General features: G+C 40.2%; 1 protein-coding gene across 7 annotated transcripts in view; it reads left to right on the top strand.

Annotated features, from left to right (window-relative positions):
* PRKCZ (protein kinase C zeta) overlaps positions 1-21,502 on the top strand; it is a 150,449-nt gene that overhangs the window by 120,344 nt on the left and 8,603 nt on the right. For 6 of the 7 annotated variants that reach the window (XM_075060320.1, XM_075060319.1, XM_075060323.1 and 3 more), the window contains 4 exons: positions 319-406; positions 819-938; positions 3,933-4,012; positions 4,658-4,747. In XM_075060320.1, coding sequence (XP_074916421.1) covers positions 319-406; positions 819-938; positions 3,933-4,012; positions 4,658-4,747 — 378 coding nt within the window. The remainder of the gene's footprint in view (positions 1-318; positions 407-818; positions 939-3,932; positions 4,013-4,657; positions 4,748-21,502) is intronic. The other variant, XM_075060322.1, reaches the window with a different exon arrangement.

Genomic DNA, 21,502 nt, shown 5'->3' with positions numbered 1-21,502 from the left:
TAACAACCAACGAGAATGCACTTTTATGTAGAAATCCATGATTAAATTGAGTCTTCCTGACTAGTTATTTCAATCAAATCCACTCTGGTAACATCACATACACTTACCACGATGAAGGGCTCTAAAAAAATGTGTAAGTTTACCTTGAATGGTAGGAGTTTTGGGGAGGAGTCTTATCACTACCTTGACCCCTGGAATCCCGTTGGTATATGGAGGCATCTTAGACTCGTGGTTTGAAATACTTACAAAACTAGGTTGAAGGGAACTTGCTGCAGGTAGAATTTAACTTTCAAAAGATGAATTGGTTTATTCCAATAGGAAGGATTGGGCCCTGGTGACACTACAAGCACTTTCTGTGGAACGCCAAATTACATTGCACCAGAGATCCTAAGAGGGGAAGAATATGGTGAGTTGGTGCATAAACTTGTAACCGTTTAATTACAGTGAATCACTAATTAAAGTTCCAATTTACAGGGCATAAGAATACATTTTTAATTAAGCTTACATGTTTTTACTCTGTTATGTACCGGCAAGATGTGTTACCTTGGCACTGTTAATTGAAGTATCACTCTCTTATAGACCATTATGGCCCAGCTACAAGTTCCTGAACAAATTACCTTTACTAATTTTTCTCCCAAAGTGCTCTGTTAAGGGCTATTCCTGTGAGGCACTGAGCCCTGCCGCTAGTGGTTTCAGTGGGAGTGGAGGATTCTCAGCTCTCTGCAGAATCAGGTCCTTAATCTCCATCGATGATGCAATAAATGTCATTGTAACATTATCCTAGAACCCAGGAAAATGTGCTCTTTAAATGCTTACAGGGTTCAGTGTGGACTGGTGGGCTCTTGGTGTCCTGATGTTTGAGATGATGGCAGGAAGATCTCCATTTGATATAATAACTGACAATCCAGACATGAACACTGAAGATTACCTCTTCCAAGGTATATTTAAGTTTTTGTTGTTGTTTTTTGAGTTTCAATTTTTTTTCTTGAATCCCTTTGAAGGAAGAACAAAATGCTAAATAATGAAAATTAGCGCCACTTTTTACATACTGTGGGTGCCTTCTCTCTTCCTTTTAATTTCCTACACAGCGAAGATTTGAGAGAGGGCTCGGTAGTTCCCATCATCTCGTGACTGCCAGTGATACTAACGTAGATAAACAGGGCTGTGGGATTTCTAATTCAACATCCAAGGAACTTAATTTTCTGGGACAAAAAACTAGGACTCAGAGTTAGGCAAAGTCCAATCTGAAAGAGACTAACAGTATGTCTAGACTGCAGCTGGCCGCATGCTTCAAGCCTGAGAAGGCAGACACAGGCTAGCTCTGCTAAAAAAAAAATAGCAGTGTGCATGTTGCGGTGTGGGCGGCAACTCAGACTAGCCACCTGAGCTCGGACCCAGGTAGGCAGGTGGGTCCGGGTTCAGGTGCCTATCCTGAGCCATCACCTCTGGCACAACATCCACACAGCTATTATTAACAGGGTAGTTTGAGAGGAGCTACTTACTATATGTTGGTCTTTCTGGGTTGGGAGGCATGCTTCCAGTAGGGTGACCAGACAGCAAATGTGAAAAATTGGGACGGGGATTGGGGGTAATAGGAGTCTATATAAGAAAAAGACCCAAAAATCAGGACTGCCCTATAAAATTGGGACATCTGGTCACCCTAGCTCCCAGTTATAGTGTAGACTTACTCAATGAGATCCATAGTTCAGAAGTAGCCACTGAAAATAAGGTTTAGAAATTTGTAGTTGAATCTGTGTACATGCCCTCTTTGAATTGCTGTTCAAGAACATAAATCCATCATTATATTCAAGAAAGACATTATCATTCATATTACTCTTATACTCTGGGATATTTTTCTCTTGCACCCTAGTTCTTTGGTACATATGTTTATATTCTTTGTTGGTCTTTCATTTTCTTACATTCAGAGTAAGTTTATATAATAATGTATTGCGCACTATGGCAGATATGCTTCTAGAACTTGCTAGTTGCTTCCTACAGTGTGTTACACCCCAAGAGTACTGACCTATACATTTATCCCATGTAAAACAGTTAATCCAATAAATACAATATAAGCCTTGTTAATAGTATTAGACTTGATGGTGGTCTCTAGAGAGCTGACTGGTCATGTGCAGCTGGCTTACCTTGGTGCCAGTCAAGAGAAACAGAACAGGTGGGAGGGAGAGATGAAATGAAGACACAATAGACAGCCTGACTGACTTTCTTCAGAAAGGGCAAAACAATCATTGTACCAAAGGCTTTTAACAAGACTTCAGTGCTATTTCTTTTCCACTAAACCAACTGCTGTAACTGCCACAAGGATGTTAAGTTATCAGTAGGGACAGAAGGTGGTCATGAAGGGATAGAGAGTCAGTCCATGAGACAGTATCTCTGCTAGGTTGTGTCCAGAGTGTGGAATGGTTTTTGAAAACTATATTATATGAAGGCATTGAGGGAACTTTCTGGGCACCAACCATATCTACCTGTAGTTTTTGCTCCAGATAACTTTTTCTATTTCCTTATGGTGATTTCATGGTAGCAATGTCATATAAGTTACTTCAATAGCAACTGGTATGCATGGGTAACAGTGTGCCCATTATTCTAATCACAGGTAGCAGTGCGCACAACCATATCAAGTACAGGAGCAATACTGAAAGTGCTTGATGGGTAAAGAGTGAATTTCAAAGATGTATGTGAATAGTCTGAGAGAAGGAAGAGAGGGTTGGAAGGAATTTTCCCCCAGGTCAGACGGGCAGTGATCTTTAAGGTTTTTGTCTTCTTCTGCAACATGGGGCATGGGTCACTCACCAGAATTCTCTGGGTATATCTCACTTAATAAAATTTTCTGCCATTGCAGGGGCTTCAGGCATTAGTGCACAAAGATCCCTCCTGTTCTATGTCTGAGGCATATAATAGTTTAGTCTCCTGTTGGCTGTAATACTTTGGGTGTTGGATTTGGTGTGCAGATGCTAGTTGGTGCATATGGCCTGTGATATGCAGTTCTGACCTTAAACTCTGACTCATTCTGAAATAACTCCTAGTGACCAATCTGAGTGCCAGCGTGAGCAGTTTCAGACACTGTTGTGTTCTCTTTAAAGTGCATAACTAGTCTCCAAACTACTCCTTAAGGGGGAATACTGTATAATGAAGGAATAGGGTGGCTTGTAATGACACATTGGGGAATCCCCACAACCTTTGGTCCAGTGTAGTATGCTTTCTCTTCAGTTCGTATAAATCTTTCGCCTTTTACTAAAGATTTCCTCAATTGTTTAAAAATGTGAGATCACATTTATATAACCCCTTGATCAGGACTTTAAGGAGATGAAAAGCCTTTATACAATGTGTTTATCAGTATGACAGATGGGATGAAAGAAACGATGCATGAGATTAAGAATTTTCAGAAAGTCTTTAAATGTCACTGCTGTCATAGCACTTTTCACGTGAAGATTCCAAGATACAGACATTAACTGGGTAAGCCTTGCAAAGTTAGAGAAAAGTAAATGCTCATTTGACAGTTGTGGAAGCAGGAACTAAATGTTGAAGTGACTTGCCCCCGTGGTCACTAGTGTGTCAGTGACAAAATCAGGAATAGTACTCGGGAGCCTTGACTCCTAATCCCCTGCTCTAACCACTGGACACATTGCCTCCAGCTTTTTGAAAACAAAAATGAATACTCTGGTTTTCTCTTCTGAGTTATGTCATTAAAAGTCCATTTTATAATACTTTTAGAAAAGATATTAACCAGAGAGAATGGTATGACTTTTTTAAAAAATTGTAAAGCCTGGCAAATTTTGCAGTAATAACTTAAATAGTTGCCACATTAGCACATTGTCCAGGCAGTAATATGAATAAAAAAGTTTTTATTAAAATATAATATAATAGAGCACAAAACAGTTTGCTGCCTTTTTTTTTTTTTTTTTTTTAACTTGTAACAGTTATCCTTGAAAAGCCAATCCGGATTCCAAGATTTCTCTCTGTCAAGGCCTCTCATGTCTTAAAAGGATTTTTAAACAAGGTAAGTTTTACAACACTGTGTTATTTATATAAGTTCAATAGCTCAGAGCTTCATGATATAAAAAAAAATTAATTAAAAACTTAGAGGTGTATCTCCTTTCTGTAAAGAATTTTCATAAAATCAAGACATATAGCTTCCAAATGCAATCTTTTAAATTGCTAATTTTTGGTGTGAAAATTTCATAGCATGGAACTTTGTTTGAAAACCTACTAGCATGTTGGTTACTTAGTGAAATGGTATTTTATAATGAAACTGAGTACAAAACCTAAGATAATTAATTATTGGTTTGTGCTTGCAAACAATTATTAAATGTGTAGTCCTTACTAATACAAGAAGACAAAGTGAAGTCAATGGAACTATTATCTGCGCCAGTAGGGAAAACGGCACATTTACTAAGTAAAATCAGAATTTTTATATCACGAGAAATGCTGTAAAATAAAAAGTCTAAAATGAATTTTCAAACCCATGAAGTTTAGAAAACTAGATTGCCTTAATGTATTTTACCAGTAGTTTATATACTGCTGCCTATCCTCGTATAATCTACATGGGTCAGTGAAAAACTGGAGAACTTGTCCTGATAGAACAATAAAAAAGAAGTGTAAAGACAAACACAATCTCAATTGTGTTTTCTCTTATCTTCCACAGGATCCCAAAGAAAGGCTTGGCTGCCAGCCAGAGACAGGATTTTCTGATATCAAGTCTCATACATTTTTCCGCAGCATAGACTGGGATCTGGTAAAAATAATTTATTCTACTTAAGTATGTTAAAAAGAAGCATGTTCCTTCAATGTTTTAATTTCTGTGTGCATGAACCTATCTTGGTAAACACTCTGCTAATAAATACTCTCTTCAAAAATAGAGTTGCTCATAACTGAAAGAATACATCAAACCTCTAAAAGTATTCTTGTAAAATTATCTTCGGTGTCATCAGTTTAGGTTTGTCATTAATGTAAAAATGTTGGAAACTAGATTTATTTCATGGTCAAAAACATGACTTGTTACCAAATATTAAGTGTAGTTTCACTCATGGTCTTTACTTTAAAAATGTGAGGTTAAATTTGTAGTAAAAAGACAATTGTGATATTAGGTAGAAAATAACAAAAACACATGATTTAAACCATAATAAAGCCTTGGGGGGCCAATTAATTCCTTGAGTTCTATTGGTAGGTGGTGCAGAATTTGTGCTGCAGCCCCTATCATTGAAAAGTCCACTTGGTGCATTACAAGGACCTTCTGCGGTGGCAATTCAGCGGCAAGTCCTTGAGTCCCTCTTGGAGAGAAGGACCCACTCCCAAATTGCTGCCGAAGAAGCAGCAGCAGTAGAGCTGCCACCGAAGCACCGCCGATCGCAGTAGGGCTGTGCCCCTCCGCTTTGCGCGCCCGAGGCAAGTGCCTCACTCGCCTCACCCTTGATACGGCACTGAGTACCAGGGTTAGAATTTGTCTGGGAGAGCCACAAAATGGGTAAGGTATGTCAAGATGGGGTGGGGCCAGAACAGAGAGAACATATGCTGATTCAGCAGAGATCTTCTGCTTGTGGAACCCTGCTTTTAATTTAAAGCTGCTGCTACCTGGCGGTTTCCAATAGAGGAGGTGGCAACTGCTGCCAGCATGTACAGATTACAACCTGTTGTTCTTGATGGTTTGAAGCAAGCCTTCTCTAACTTTTGTCTAACTCCATATTTAATTATGTATTAGGAAGGTCTGATTCCTGGGAGGCAAAATATCATAAGCAAGTCTCAAGTAGTGCTAAATGTAATGGGGACTTTGGGAGTAGTAGTACCCTGGTATTCTGTGCTGGGGGGAAATACCAGAGTGAAGCTGTTGTTAATATATGCTGTATTTAGCTGGGTCAAACCAAAGGGCCGTCTAGCCCAGTATCCTGTCCAGTAGCCAGTGCCAGGTGCTTTAGAGGGAATGAACAGAACAATAATCAAGTGATCTATTTATATACATGGCACGTGACCAGGAGCGGCTCCAGGCACCAGCGCAGCAAGTGCATGTCTGAGGCGGCGAGCCACAGGGGCCGGCCTGCTGGTCGCCGTGAGGGCAGCAGTCAGGCTGCCTTTGGCAGCATGCCTGCGGGAAGTCTGCCGGTCCCGCAGCTTCAGCGGTAATTAGGTGGGGTACGCCAAAGGTGCGGGACCGGCGGACCTCCCGCAGGCATGCTGCCGAAAGCCACCTGACTGCCGTGCTTGGGGCGGCAAAATACATAGAGCCGCCCCTGCATCTGACAGACATTTAAGAAGGCAGTTTCCCTACAGTTTACAATATAAGGCTCCAGTCGTACAAAACCTTACATATGTGACCCTTACTTATCTGAATAGCCCCATTGATTTAAATTGGGCTGTCAATGTTTGTAGAATCAGGCCCTTAAAAGACACAATGACCTGAGGAAGAGATGTGGCTTGAATGCAGTATGATTGAGTAGTTGTGTTTTGCTTGCTTGCTGGTTACTTTGAAGCTTTACATTTTGTTTTGTTACTCCTTGCTCTTAGGGTTGTTTTTGGTCCATAGTGTGGGATAAGATGTACTTTCATTTCAGTGGGATTTGCAAGAAGGTGCATGCAGTGTTTAAAAGTTATGATCAGTTTAACTGTCAGTTTATCTAGAAGAATACCAGTCACTTTTTGATTATGTTCACCACTATCATCATGAAATCATCATTAAAAACTATTATCTGCTACACTAACTACTTTATGGCTAAGGTGCCAACTGTGTCAGCTATGTAAATTTTTAATAGCTAGTTTAATGATGGAGATGCACGTATGCTTTTTTTGGGGTGGGGGCAGTACTGTGAACTCCGTAAGAAATATTGTAGAAACAGGAAGTAATGATTCTAGCCTCGTGAGAGGAGTTTTCAGAGAAAGGGAGAAAACAGAATGATTCAGTTCTTACTTTGAGGCTCGTTGTTCAGACCATCCTTATTGAAGTTCTTCATAGAAGAAGCTTTCTACAGAGGGAGGATGTCTGCCATTTTTTTTAGATGTTCATATAACACAGAGGATCTGATTAGGCTATTAATAATTTGTGAAGATATAGATTGTTTTAAATAGCTCCCTTAATCTGGTGGGTGATGTTATTTTACAGCATGCACCTTCAGGCACTATAATGCTAACTAGTAAGATGTTCCTTAATAGAATGTCAACATCAAGCTTCACATACTGTAGCTTTATGAGAGAAGATTTTGTTGGATTCATTTTATATTTGTAAAAGACTTTTTTACTGCTTTACTTACTTTATATTTCATGGTGATCACTTGGGAAGAGCACCCCAAACTGAAACAGGGTGATTATGTAATCCTGGCATCTTTTTCAACAAAGCAGTGTCATGTAAATTATGATTGTGACATGTAAATTATGCATAGTTTAACATTTGATAAGATTACAGGAAAATCATGTTTACTTTGGATCCCTGTTGTATTCTGCGTTGTATTTAGAAGGTGCTTCTGCTTGTAATTGTTTTAGGTGTTGGTCATTTCGATGTAGGCCAAAATATTTCGGTTTTGCAAAGTGAATAAATAAAAGCCTAATGCAAATATTTTTATTATTTTTTAATTTAGCAAATCTTCTTCTGGATTAAAAGTGGTAAGGGGGAGATTTATATTAAATATTTCTCAGTATAATTTACCCTGAAACACAAAGCCTTACACAACAAAACCAGAGGGTAAAATTGACAAACTATTTATTTCCAGGGTCCAGCCTGAGTGAAGTGCAAAAAATAAACATAATGTATAGATAGATAGTAAAAGGAGACAGATTCTAAATATCTTTTCAGTGTTAGCAATCTAAGGTGTAAGTAGTAAAGGTAAAGACACTTTTCAGTGACTTTTAAATTTAATGGCCTGATTTTGAAAGGTATTGAGTCTCCCCAATCACTTCATTGGAAATAAGAGTGCTCAGTATCTCTTAATTTAGATGTTTTTTGCATGAGGGATATGTTATACAATAGGGGTCTAACCTGTGGATAATTTCAGTATTGGTATGTTGCTCTGGATGAAATGAGGCAGTAACATTCTGTAATCTAGTAAGACAGCTTTCCTAATTCTTTTAGAACACTTACCACACGTTTTCTGCTATGTAAGAGAAAATCTGTTTATATTCCAAATCTCCGTGTTTCTTGCATTATGCCTGACATGATAAAAGCAATACTACAAAACTGTGGTTGATGTCACTGATTTGCTGTGCAGAGGTACAATGGTGGTGGACCTAGAATGAAGATTCAGATAGAGAACAATATGTCTGACAAAATTAATTGCATACAAAATGCATTTTGGGGGGGTGGGGGGTTATAATGGAGACCAGTATAAGAATATTTTATTAATACACTCAGTAGAGTTTTATCGATTCACAGCTAGGTCTAAACTTGGCCTGTTTATGGTTGTGCTGACTTGCAGATGATCAGATCAAGTTGGCTGATAGTTTGATGTGTGGTTTGAGAAGTAAACATACTAACCCTGCATAATCAAAGCTATAGAGGCAGTCAATAAGTTCAGCCTAAGCAATGATCAGTGATTCAGTGAGAAGCAAAGTTATTGTGGGAATGAAACTCGAAGGAAGTGAAAAATATAGTCTTGGGAAATAGAGTACATCAAGAGCAGTTTCAGGTAACATGGAAAGTTTGCTTCCAGACAGGTTAAGAATTCTTAGGAATGTCCACTTCAAAGAAAAAAAGCACTTGCATTTTGAACAAAAGGCAATTGGTTTCAATAGGAGTTAGGCGCTTAACCTGCTTAGGTGCATTTTAGCATCCCGCTATGCACCTGTCTGAAACCAAATACCTTTGAAATCTGGCCCAAAGTAAACAATGCAATTGGATAAGAAGGAGAACAATTGCAGCAAGATCTTTGGTAGCAAGGTGCAAATGACACTGATATGCAGTGAGAAGGAACATCTTATTTATGTGTGATGTACATACAAAGGTGCTCTGGTTAAACATTTTTTAAATAGAGCAGTTTGAAGAGTGTTGAGTGGATATTAAGAAGTAACTAACCTTTCACTTAAAAGAATAAGGAAAGTCTTTTTGGAAGATGTTGACACAACAATATATCGAATGTTTGTATCTTTAAAAAAAAAAAGACTCAGACAGCGGAGAGGGAGCATAGAGCTGTGATCTGCTTAATGCAGAGCATAACTATCTGTGAAAGTTATTGCTGGGTAGATTGTACTTCAAAGCTTTCTCTTGCTATATGTTATGTGCTTACTTCCCAGAAGTTACAAACAAACAAAACTAAAAAGAAAAATTACCTCAGCAGTCAGGAGAATACATATGTGAAAGCAGGTAGTGCAACAAAGCTAGCTAAGGATGGAGTTAGGAATAACCTAGATGGATTTCATGGAGTTGTAGGGCAGCAAACTTACTGAAATGTTGGCTTTAATAAATTATGTCTTTGCCTCTGTGACTACAAATAGAGAGGCTTAAAAAGATAGATCAGAAAAGACACACGTGGGACACACAATGTCAGAAACGATTGTAACTTTCAGAAAGCAAGCTGATTTCAGCCTCAGGTTAGCTCAGCGAATTAGATATACCCCTCCCTGAGATTCCTAAGGAAGCTGATAAAACTGATTCAAATGCATTTTGTGGCAACGGATTCCTCAGTTCCTCAAATTAAAGGCTGCAACACTGCCACCTACTTTTCAGAGTAGACTTTTTCATACTCCAGTGGAGGTAATATCATCCTAAAGATAGAGTTCAGTTTTTACTCTTTCAACACCATCTTATCCATTCAGAATGGTGCTGCAAAAATTATTTTCGTAGCCCATCACTTTGATCATGTCTCCCTTCTCTTTTCATCCCTCCACTGTATAAACCTAAACTACCCACCTTCACGTTCATGGCATGTTGATTCCCATCTCTGTCATCCACATGTTAAATTTCCAAACAAGCACCTTTGTATTCTCTCCTGTGCCTGCCCCTCACTCTTGGGTGGAGCACCCCATAAACATCCACAAACCTAACAGACTTTTTCTTTCAAACCCTCCTTAAAACTTTCCTTTCCTGTGATGTCTACAAAAAGTCTAATAGCTAGGCTGCTGGTGTGCTGAGACCACTCGCTATCATACTGACCAATATTGTCGTACTGTTTCCTTGCACGCCATCCATTGTCTCTTGTTTTATACTTAAATTGTAAGTTCTCTGGGTTAGGGACTATCTTTTTGTTCTTGTTTGTACAGCACCTAGGACAATGGGGTCCTGGTCCAAGCCCAGGGCTCTTAGATTATGGTCATACAAATAATAAATAATCATGGTCAGTGATAATCTGCGTAGCTCTAGCAGTATATTCAACTGTTACTATCAAACCAGCGATGGGCGGAGGGATGTGTGCATGCGCACACAGAGTATGGGTCCTTCTTTGGTAAATTTAAAAGAAAATAAAAGGTATTTAGAATCTAAAGGTCAGGAACTGGGTTATAACCATTTTAACAGGTCAAATTTGGGCCCAAACTATGTGACAGCGATTCTTTTAAGTTACAGACCAGTGCACCCTAAATCTCAAGTACTGTAGAAATGTTGTTGCATTCCAGTTGGCATAATTACAGACTTTCATATAACGCATCCCTTACCGCTAAATAATAATACCCTCCCACAATTCCCAAGTATTGTCGTGTGAGCAGTCTTAGTCTGTATATTGATTTCAGAATCAGGTCTTTTTATTGCAGGTTCAGTCCTTACTGTAATAACTGCATCAAGACTTTTGCAGCTCTTTCAAAGCACCACAATATATAGGCAAAGCCCTGAAAAAATTAATTGGGTATGAAAATCATAATTATTACTGCAGCGGAGTGCATTGATACGTTAGGGTATAGTCCCCTCTCAAAGAGAAGAGAAATGCTATTAAAATCAGTAAGAGAAGAAAGGATGCCCCATTAACTTTTGGGGGAGTGGAGGGGGGAGCATTCAAGTGCTGTGAGAGAACCTTTCGGCCTAGAAAGAACCCTAAACTAAATTAGGACAAATACAACATAAAATGTGTGTACTCCTTGTTCATCTGTACAGTTAAATGCTGCATATTCATTGTAATGGTTTCCATTGCTTGACTAAGCAAGATGTTTTATTTGGATATTTTGACATTCATCTCCAAAGAATGTTTTCAACTTGAATTTATAGAGTTATTTTACACTGTCCATTACAAGTCACTAGTTGACTTTTTTGTTTTACAGCAGAAATAAATTTAACTTTGAAAGGTCAGAAATTTGAGTTGCTCTACTTTTCATCATAAAATAAACACACACAAATCCCCGCAATTGTTGTCCTAAAACTGATTTTAAAAGAATCTTAAAATGAAGTCTTGAACCTTTCAGTTTGAATGAACTTCTGTTTTAAGTAGTTAAACCAACATTTCATATGTTGTGCATATATAACAGGTGTCTTGGGGGTGGAAGATTGCTAGGGAATGGTTTGACTAGGGTCTTTTAGCTTAAGACTTCTATGTCTAGTGTCAGAAATCTGAAGTGGGGGAAAACCCTCTCATGAGCATTTCATAACCACAAAAGGTGTAGATTCAGATCAGCTTCTAAAACTGGGTTAAAGTTCAGGGGATCCTTAGCATGTCCGAGCCAGATTTCTTGTCCTAAAATCCTACATCCCATTGTTGAGCAAATTATTTGTTTCCGTTTTTCCTTGGATTTACTTTCTGCCTCTATCCCTGTTAAGTTGGGGAAATGCAGCAAACAATACTCAGCCCTGCTGGAGAACCATCATCAGGAAAACACAGAACTTCTGAAGTTGGCTATTTACTGTAATAAAGCTGCCATGAGTGATGGACTCTCTCACTGCACCAGGAAGGAAAATCTTTCTTCCTCACTGTCTGAAAGAAGCCTAACAACATATGTAACCTTGTGTCATAACATTAAATCTAAAGATTCTGAATCTTGTTTAGGTGTCACTTTTGAGGGCTTCAGACACTGGAATTGTTGCCATATAATATTGTGTTAGCGAACTGAGTCATCACACCAGCTTAATCGTCTTACTGATGTTAAGTAACATCCATCATTTTAATCCTCGTATGTCTTGGTTTAATAGACAATAAAATGTTAAATTGCAGCTAAACAGATGGCTAAATTTTAACTAACATCAATCCTTGTAAAAATGTATTTTATAAAAATTTTCTAATTGCAAGTAGTAGATGATTAATTGGATTCAGATGTGAACACCCTAAAGAAGGAATTTTACACTAGGTGTGAAGTATATCAGAAAGGTGGGTCCCTAATTGAGGTGATTTGTCAAAAGGTACTGGAGTTATTTTTCATTTAATTATTGTTAAAGAGTATGCAATTCATGTCTTTATTTGTGCTATCCGTTTTTACAGAATTTATTTTTTGGTGACTTGTAAAACATGGGAGTCAAGTAAACTAGATACCTACAGTAATATTTTTCGTTAATAGACTCTTACATAGATCCCCAAAGTATTTGGAAAACATGATTGCTCGAGGTATATCTGCCCCAACTCGTTCCATGGTTCTCATCCATCTTAAACTACTTGTTAACCCAAGGTGCAAATTATCTTTAGCCACAATGAAGACTGACACCACTGAGAGGAGGCAGGCAGGCTTTTGTGGGCTTGGAGCTGTAGCAAGTGTAACTATGCTTGGCAGAATTCAGTTTCAATCGATAACTATCAATTGACTGAAATAGGTGTGTTTTTCCCCATCGCTAACAGTGGGCATGCTTGCAGGGACTGCATGTCACTAGCCCTGTGCCTGTGTAGGGAGCCCTCAGCAGCCCTGCTGTCACAGGAGTGAGGGAGAAGGCCCATGACAGTGGTGACACCTGATCCCTGCAGGTCCTAGCGGGGCAGAGCAGACACCCTTGGCCAGGACTGCAAGGAGGAAGAGGACAAGCTGTGTGGTGGGAGGGGTTCCTACTACTGAATAGTCCTGCAGCAGTGCAGAGAGCAGTCTGCAGTCCCACTGTCAGGGACCCATTGTCTCTCTTTACCCAGCTGGGAATACCAGGGGTCTGTGCTCTGCCTCGCCAAAACCACAGCCTTTCCCACCCCTTGTGCAGGCAGGGGTTGGATGTCACTGGCCCTACAGCCATGCAGGGAACCCCCTGCAAATCTTTTGTCATGAGAGTTCCTGCCCAGGATGGCTCCCGCATTACTGGCTGGGACTGGTGACGCCCAAGTCCTGCAGGCACAAGGTGCTGGAAAGACTAGTCCTGGCTCTGCAAAGCGGAGGCCCTTGGCCAGGACTGTGAGGAGGGAGTGGTCCCTGCTGCTGAATAGCTCTGTTCCCGAGCAGGGGCCCTTCAGCAGCAGGGTGGCTTCCCCCACAGCCCTCCCTGGGGGTTTCTGCTGTGCCCCACCTGTACCCCAGCCTTCCCTGCACCTTATGCCTTCAGGAGTCAGGGGTCACTAGCCCTATGGCTATGCACCTCCAATGTCACAGACCCAATCACACTACTGATGGGCCTGGAATGTGAGAGCTTGTCCTGAGGCAGGAACTGTTCTGCAGCAAGGTGGTCTCCCCTGTCCCCAGGGGCATGTCGACCTCCTTTCAGTCCTGGCTGAAGAGTCTCTGTTCTGCAGGGCCATGACAACCACAGCCTCCCTAGCACCATGGTCCATTGGGCCCCTCGGCTGCACCCTGTTCTCTGCATTGCCCTAATCTCAACCCTACTCACCACAGCTGTAAAAATACAAATAGTTAAAAACTGATAAAAATCATCAATTAGAAAAAATAAAAGTCAGATTCTGCCAATCTGAAGTATAACCTTCCAAAACCAATTACAAGGAAATTTAGCCTTTTTCTGAAGTTTATCCTGCAAACTCTCTACCTTCTTTCCTTGCATGCTAAAAACTAGTTGTATCCATTATAGATTAGATTGTTTTCCTAAGGATATTGAATAATGAAATGCGTGCCAAACACATAAAAGGGGTCAAGCCAGACTGATCACTGTATCTGGTGTGTTTTTTCTTTTGAGCAGTAATTGTGTGTGTGACAGGGTCAGGGATAGTGATCATGACAGTGTAGAGGTCAGAGTTAGAAGTAGGCCTATGTGTACCTGCCTCTCCAGATCTCAGAACCAACCCATTCGTATACTACAGGCTATCACATGATGATCCAGCTAACGCCGTAGAAACAAGCCACTCATGAAGAACAGGCAAACAAACATGCAGGACAGTTGCACCGTAAAAGAAAAGGGGGTAGGCAACAACCAATATATATACTCTGCAGAGAACTTCAGCTCTTCTAGAACTGAACTGAACTGCTTGCAGGTTAATAGAGGTTGCTGGATTGTTCCATGTGCCAGGTCTCAAGCCCCTTTTAGAAACACAGGAATTGTTGTGCTGCATCAGACCAGTGGTCCATCTAATCTAGTACCCTGTATTCAATAGTACCCAGTTCAGATTAGTGTGAAATGGACTATATGAGAGAGCCTGCTAATGTCTTCCTAAACACAGGCATCTGTTTGTTGGCTAATCACCAGAAGCATGGACATCTATATAACTTATAGGTTTATATCAAGTGAAAGGTCATCAGTATAAAAATGCAACTTTTTAGAGAGTTGCTCTGAATCTTCCAGGGAAGACTACAAGTTTAGAAACAATTCTGCCAATCTGTCATTTAATTAATATCATTTATCTTCTCTGTGGATATTTTTGATGAGAACAAAATGATGTGATTTTTTTCCAGAGTTTTCCAGGTAGTGCTGTCAGGTCTCTTCCAAAGAGAGTTTTGAGTATTGATTGTATATCTGATATTTCTCTAGAGAAACGGTGACCTCCAGTGGCCAGCCAGGCTACTGCAAAGAATGTATCCAACTCAGGCAATAACAGCACAGAACAATGATCATACCTGATAGTGGCTTTGCCAGAAACAGACTATCAGAAGCTTAAGGGGGAAGTAAAAATGGTTCCAAATGCTATGCAATGTTGCTGATAGGGATTGAGGAATTCCTTGCAGACCTCTGTGGTGATCAGCTTTATGCCCCAAAGCATGACATTTGATGTGTTGATCTTCACACTTGTACCTAAAACATTATAGTCATAAAGTTATCCAGACCCTTTCATAATCCAGCCATAAACAGTTATCTTATGGGGATATGTATCTTACCAGGAGCGTATCTTATGGGGATATGTAAGTAGTGTGTATCCTCTGTGTCAAAAATATACCTCTACTATTCAGAGAAGAAGAATTCATTTAGTCGGAATACATTTAACAAACACTCATTCAGAAATAATTTAAGCATTTGTGAACTAGATGCCTTGTTAGGCTCATAGGCAGCAGGAAAAATGTATTGTTGAATAATTTCTGAAATCTTTTGTAAATTATTATCCTCAAATGGCTTCTCTGGCATTTTGAATAAAGGAGTTCCTGTTCCCCAAAATGTTTTGCAGCTAGGCTTTCTTGTCCACTCACAAAGACTTGATTTTACATTAAAAGAAATGTCACTGTTAGAACTGGCAAAGAATTTCTTATAGGCAATTGTTAGATTTATTACATTTATAGTAATTTATAGTAATCCTAATTTCTCCAGTGAAACTGGACTCCTGAGACCCAGGAGGGATCTATTTTGTGAAATGGTAAATGGCTTACACAGAAGTTCTGAACATCAGCAATATTAAGATTGTAAGCTCTTCAGGGCAAGAACTCTGGGTCCTCTGAGACATCTCACAGAACTTTAACCCCGGGGCATAGGTGGTTTCAACCACCTTTGCCCCTTCTCAATTCTGGGCTCCTCCAGGGCTGGAGCAGTCCCTGGCATAACTTAGGCAACTTTTCTGCTGCTGCCAATGAGCAGCAGTGCTGCCCAGAAACTACAGCCAGGCTCCTTCGAAACTGACACCCTTCCAGCCCCAGCCCTGCCACTAGTATGTCCCCGATACTGAAATCTGCATGGGGGTTTTTGGAAAACAGAGAGCAGTTGTATTACTCAGTTAAGAACATAAGAATGGCTATATTGGGTCAGACCAATGGTCCGTATAGCTAGTATCCTATCTTCTGACAGAGGTTGGTGCCAGATACTTCAGAGGGAATGAATAGAACAGGGTAGTTATCAAGTGATCCATCTCCTTTTGTCCAGTCCCAGCTTCTGGCAGTCAGAGCATGCATTTGCATCCATGACCATCTTGGCTAATAGCCATTGATGGACCTAACCTCCATGAGCTTATCTGATTATTTTTTGAACCCAGTTATACTTTTGGCCAAAATCCCTTGGCAATGAGTTCCACAGGTTGACTGTGTTGTGTGAAGAGTACTTCCCTTATGTTTGTTTTAAACATGCTGCTGATTTAATTTCATTGGGTGACCCCTGATTCATGTGTTACGTGAAGAGGTACAGAAATGGCCACACCATTTTTGATTTTACAGACCTCTGATATCCCCCTTCAGCCATCTCTTTTCTAAGCTGAATAGTCCCATTTTTTTAATTGACTCCTCATATGGAAGCTGTTCCATACCCCTGATCATTTGTTAGAATCATAGAATCAAAAGGTTGGAAGGGACCTCATGAGGTCATCTAGTCCAACCTCCTGCTAAAGGCAGGACCATTTTCCCTAAATAATCCCAGCCAGGGTGCGGTCTAGCCGGACTTTAAATAGCTCTAAAGATGGAGATTCTACCACCTCCCTAGGTAACCCATTCCAATACTTCACCACTCTCCTAGTCAGAAAGTTTTTTCTAATATCCAGCCTCGACTTCCGCAACTGCAACTTCAAACCATTGCTCCTTGTTCTGTCCTCCGTCACCACTGAGAACAGCCTAGCTCCCTCCTCCTTGGAGCACCCCTTCAAGTAGTTGAAGGTTGCTATCAAATCCCCCCTTAGTCTTCTCTTCTGCAGGCTAAATAAGCTTAGTTCCTTCAGTCTCTCTTCATAAGTCATGTGCTCTAGTCCTCTAATCATTTTTGTTGCCCTCCGCTGGACTCTCTCCAATTGTTCCACGTCCTTTTTGTAGTGTGGCGCCCAAAACTGGACACAATATTCCAGATGCGGCCTCACCAGTGCCGAATAGAGGGGAATAATCACATCCCTCGATCTGCTGGCAACACTCCTACTAATACAGCCCAGTATGCTATTAGCCTTTTTGGCTACAAGAGCACACTGTAGGCTCATGTTCAACTTTCCATCTACCGTAACCCCAAGATCCTTTTCTTCAGCACTGCTACTTAGCCAAACAGTCCCCAGCCTGTAGCAGTGCATGGGGTTTTTCTGTCCTAAGTGCAGGACTTTGCACTTGTCCGTGTTGAACTTCATGAGGTTTCTTGTGGCCCACTTCTCCAATTTGTCTAAGTCTCCCTGAATCCTATCCCTGCCCTCCAGCGTGTCCACCACTCCCCCCAACTTGGTGTCATCTGCAAATTTACTTAATGTGCAAGCTATCCCATCATCAAGATCATTAATGAAGACATTGAATAGAACGGGCCCTAAGACAGACCCCTGGGGCACACCACTTGTTACTGGTTGCCAGCTAGAGAGTGTGCCATTGATACCTACCCGCTGAGCCCATTGATTCAACCAGTTTTCTATCCACTTCACAGTCCATTCCTCCAACCCATACTTCCTTAGTTTGCTGATGAGAATGCTGTGGGAAACCGTGTTGCCCCTTTCTGTACCTTTTCCAATTCTAATATGTCTCTTTTGAGATGGGGCGGCCCAGACCTGCACATAGTATTGAAGAAGTGGGCATACCATAGGGATTCTCCCTAGGCCAGATCCAGGGCTTTGTCTTCCCAACCCCTTAACCCAGTGTGTAGGGCTTAGAGAATCTCACCCTGTGTCTTCCTGTATATCTTTACAGAGCCTAGCACAGTGGGGCTGATCTGGTTTAAGGTGATGGGTGTTACCATGGTACACCTCTACCTCGATACAACGCTGTCCTCAGGAGCCAAAAAATCTTACCACTTTATAGGTGAAACCGCATTATATCAAACTTGTTTTGATCCACAAGAGTGCACCGCCCCACTCCCCCAGAGCACCGATTTACTGCGTTATATCCGAATTCATGTTATATCGAGTTGCATTATATCGCAGTAGAGGTGTATGTATCGATTTTTTTTTAATGATATTTTTGTAAATATTCTTATCTCCTTATCATGGTGTCTGAGTGTCAGAACCCTTGCTTTGTCCACCCTGTTTTCTTCTGTGCTTCCAAGAGAAGGGCAGGATTTTAATTCAGGCATGTTAAATAGGAAAACCTTTATTTAAAAACCTTGGCATGCAAAATGCTATGGAAAGCAGCTTCTAAGCAACTTGCTGAAAATAGAGATGCTGATTAAACTTTACTGAAAAAAAGATGTTGGGGAGTGCATTGGGGGACCAGCTCCCATAAGTAGAGTTCTCATGTACTTGTGTATGTGTTGCCTTACCATATCTCAATAGCTTTCCTGCCCTTTTCCACAATTGGCCAGGTAATGATTTTGGATGCACGTTTAGACTCCAGTTCTTCAGTTAAGTCTACACAAGCAAAGTCCTGGTAGACCAGGGGAGCATCATGTGGATGCCAGGAACCCCCTGTGCAAACATACATTATGGAGGTAAAATATTAGCTTGTAATTTGTCATTATGTAGAAGAGCTCTAAAAACATGCAACCAACACGTCAAATCTGTAGTTTATAATCTGCACAAAAATTGGGAGTCCATGTCTCTCCTGGCCCTCAGGAAAGATTGAATAGCAGATGCTGTAATGAGTCTTGGGTGACCAGATGAGAGGGAGAAAATATCGGGACACGTGGGGGGGAGGGTCCCCACTGGTGGGGAGGAAAAAAAAAAAAAGCAGAGTGCTTTAATTTTGTTTTTGAGAGAAGATCTGTAATAGAATGGGTAGACTCAGACCATTCCCTAATGGACAGGAGTCCACAGCATCTTTGACACCTGGCAACTTAATTCGTAGGCTCCGCAGAGAAGAAACTTAACTCTTCCTTTTCTTCGAATTGTCTCTCCACATCAGGACTGGGGCATACATAGGCAGTGTGGCGTGGAAATAAGATTGTGCTAACACTTCTTGTGATGTACTTGTTGAGTGGAAAGAGGACTTCAGTTACCAGTGCTGCAAATCTTACACCTTCCATGAACACTACAAATACATTTACCGTTTCCATGTTGCATCCATCATCATAGAGGGAAAGGATTGTATTTCCAGTGGAGTTCATCAAGATGTTTCTCAGCTGATTTATTTACCAATATGAAAAAGCTATTTTGTGAGTTCAGGACAGAGGGAAATGATATAAATGGTTTAAATTAGATTTTTGTCTGCTCTGTCCTACTTGTTACCTAATGAATACTAGCTGTAAACATTAGAAAATAACCCACTGGGGGAAAAACAGTACAAAGTCAAATTATATTTCCTGTTGGGAATATCACATTAGCCATTTTCTATAGGTATTTTAAAAATTCTTATATTAAGCTAAATGAGAGTTTCTGCATTGAGATGTAGTGTCTGGCACATCTGTGCTGTCCCTTTTAAATCTAAATCTGATTGCAAAAATCTAATTCTCAGTAGCTTGCAGCTTTTTATCAGAATAGTCACATTCTCAAGCTAATTCCTTTTATATTTAAATGTATAGCACTTTCCTGTTAGGTCTTAGTGAGTACAGAAAGATTCATATTCTTCCTATTCAGTGAACCAATAAGATTTCTTTCCTTTAAATATGTTTAAAATGCATTTTGTTCCCTACATTGTCTCCCAGCCTGCCCATAAACACTGTTACTTTTCTAATTTCTTTTGTTGTGGTCATGAGCATACTTCTCATTTGCACCCAGATACCATAGTCACAACTGAGACACTAGAAAAAATGTGCCTTGTTAGCTACACCACTTGTCTTAGGCCCCCAATTTACTTCCTATCACACATAAACCTGTTGGTTATCCTTCTGTTTCCATCAGATACTTACCGTAGCATCAGACTCCTAGCATCAAAAATACAGAAGATAACATTTTCTATAAAGGCAAATTTATCCACATTCAAGAAAAGGGAGTCTTACATAATTTCAAGCGTCTTCCTTTGCTATTTCATGTTGAGCCTTGTTTGTGGGTTCTTATTTCACATTAGGCCCCATAGCATGTTGAGAACTGTGCTCATTAATACAAGGTCAAGCATCTTTCTATAGAGCATGAGCAAGCCCACAAAAGAGACCTAACTAACAGCATGTTGAGTACTTGAGTGTTATAATCTTGTTTGAAGAAAGTGCTCTGAATTTTTGTACTTTTCGGAAGATGTTTTATTCATTAGCTGTTCCACTTGTTTATGTTTGGTACAATTTTACTACACACAGAGTTTTTCTGTATTTAAATTCCTGCCTGTGAGGTTGCTAAGCAATGTTGTTTTCTCCTGCTCGTTCTTTCAAAATATAGTGTTTTCTGGTAGATGATGGTGTTTGTGGGAGGGAACAAGGGGTAGAGGAGAGAGATGATGATTTGGTTGTTGCACAATATGATTGGTGCAAGCAATAGATTCAATATTCACAGTAATATAAACAAAGGTTGGAAAGAGGCAGCCAATGCCGCTTTGCCTCTAGTCTAGTGCATGTAAGCATCCACCAAAATAACGTATTGCACTCGGGTTTCTTTGTTTTGTCTTTTCTCTCATGAAGCAGAGGAAAGCTTTCCTAGTACTGTCTGGACACTTTCTGCATTAGGATGCAATATGAAATTCCAAGTCATGATCAGGAGAGTTCAGATAAAAAATGTAAGCAGTGTATAATTATCTTCAAAAACCATGGAAGTACAAGTCCAATATAATACTAACCAATCAAATGACAGTGATTTCTTGTCAGCCCTAACAAAGTTCTGTCACTTTACTATAGCATAATGTACTTCATAATCTTGTTAACCGTGGAGCTGTGTAACATGGTGGAGGCATAAAGGCAGTCACAATAATACTGTTTGTGACCGATGTTAAAATGTGACTTAACTGGCAAGAACAAACAGCTCAAAATAAGTGGGCATTGGTTGGCTGCTTGATCTAAATATATTACTCCAGCAGCCAATGAGTGCATGGATAAGTTGAATCCTTTCATTAGCTTACAGAGCTTTGAACTCATCCCTGTGGTTTCCCGTTGATTGCTCCCAAGCTGAAAATGTGGCCCTATTATAAGTCTTTTTGAACTGCTACCAGTAGAGATTTAAATGAATTGCCTCATTATCTCTGTCGGTAGCTCCTTTCTCAGCCAGGTATGAGAGAGACTAGAGAGTCTGGTAATTCTGGAGCCTAGCAAAGAGATGTCTTAAACTCTCTCATAATTTTGTGGTTTTAGCACAACTAGTAGTTCCAAGTCAGAAGAGGCTCTTAATCACTTTAAAAGGCTTTGTTTACAAGTAAGGATTGAAATCCCTTGGCAGAATTGGAGAGAGAAGGTGGATGAGGTAATATCTTTGATTCGACCAACTTCTGTTGGTGAGAGAGACAAGCTTGACAGAACTGAGAATTGTCAGCTAACACAGCTTCTGACTGTCAGTGTAAATGTTATCTTGACTTACACAATAATCAGTTTCACCCCTAAATAATAAAAGAAAAATGTAAGCTTGGAAACATCAGAGGAGATATC

This window comes from Chelonoidis abingdonii, chromosome 23 (genome assembly GCF_003597395.2).
Source record: "Chelonoidis abingdonii isolate Lonesome George chromosome 23, CheloAbing_2.0, whole genome shotgun sequence".
Taxonomy (NCBI): domain Eukaryota; kingdom Metazoa; phylum Chordata; order Testudines; family Testudinidae; genus Chelonoidis; species Chelonoidis abingdonii.
The sequence above is the reverse complement of the archived record's forward strand: the minus strand, read 5'-3'. Positions and strand labels throughout refer to the sequence as shown.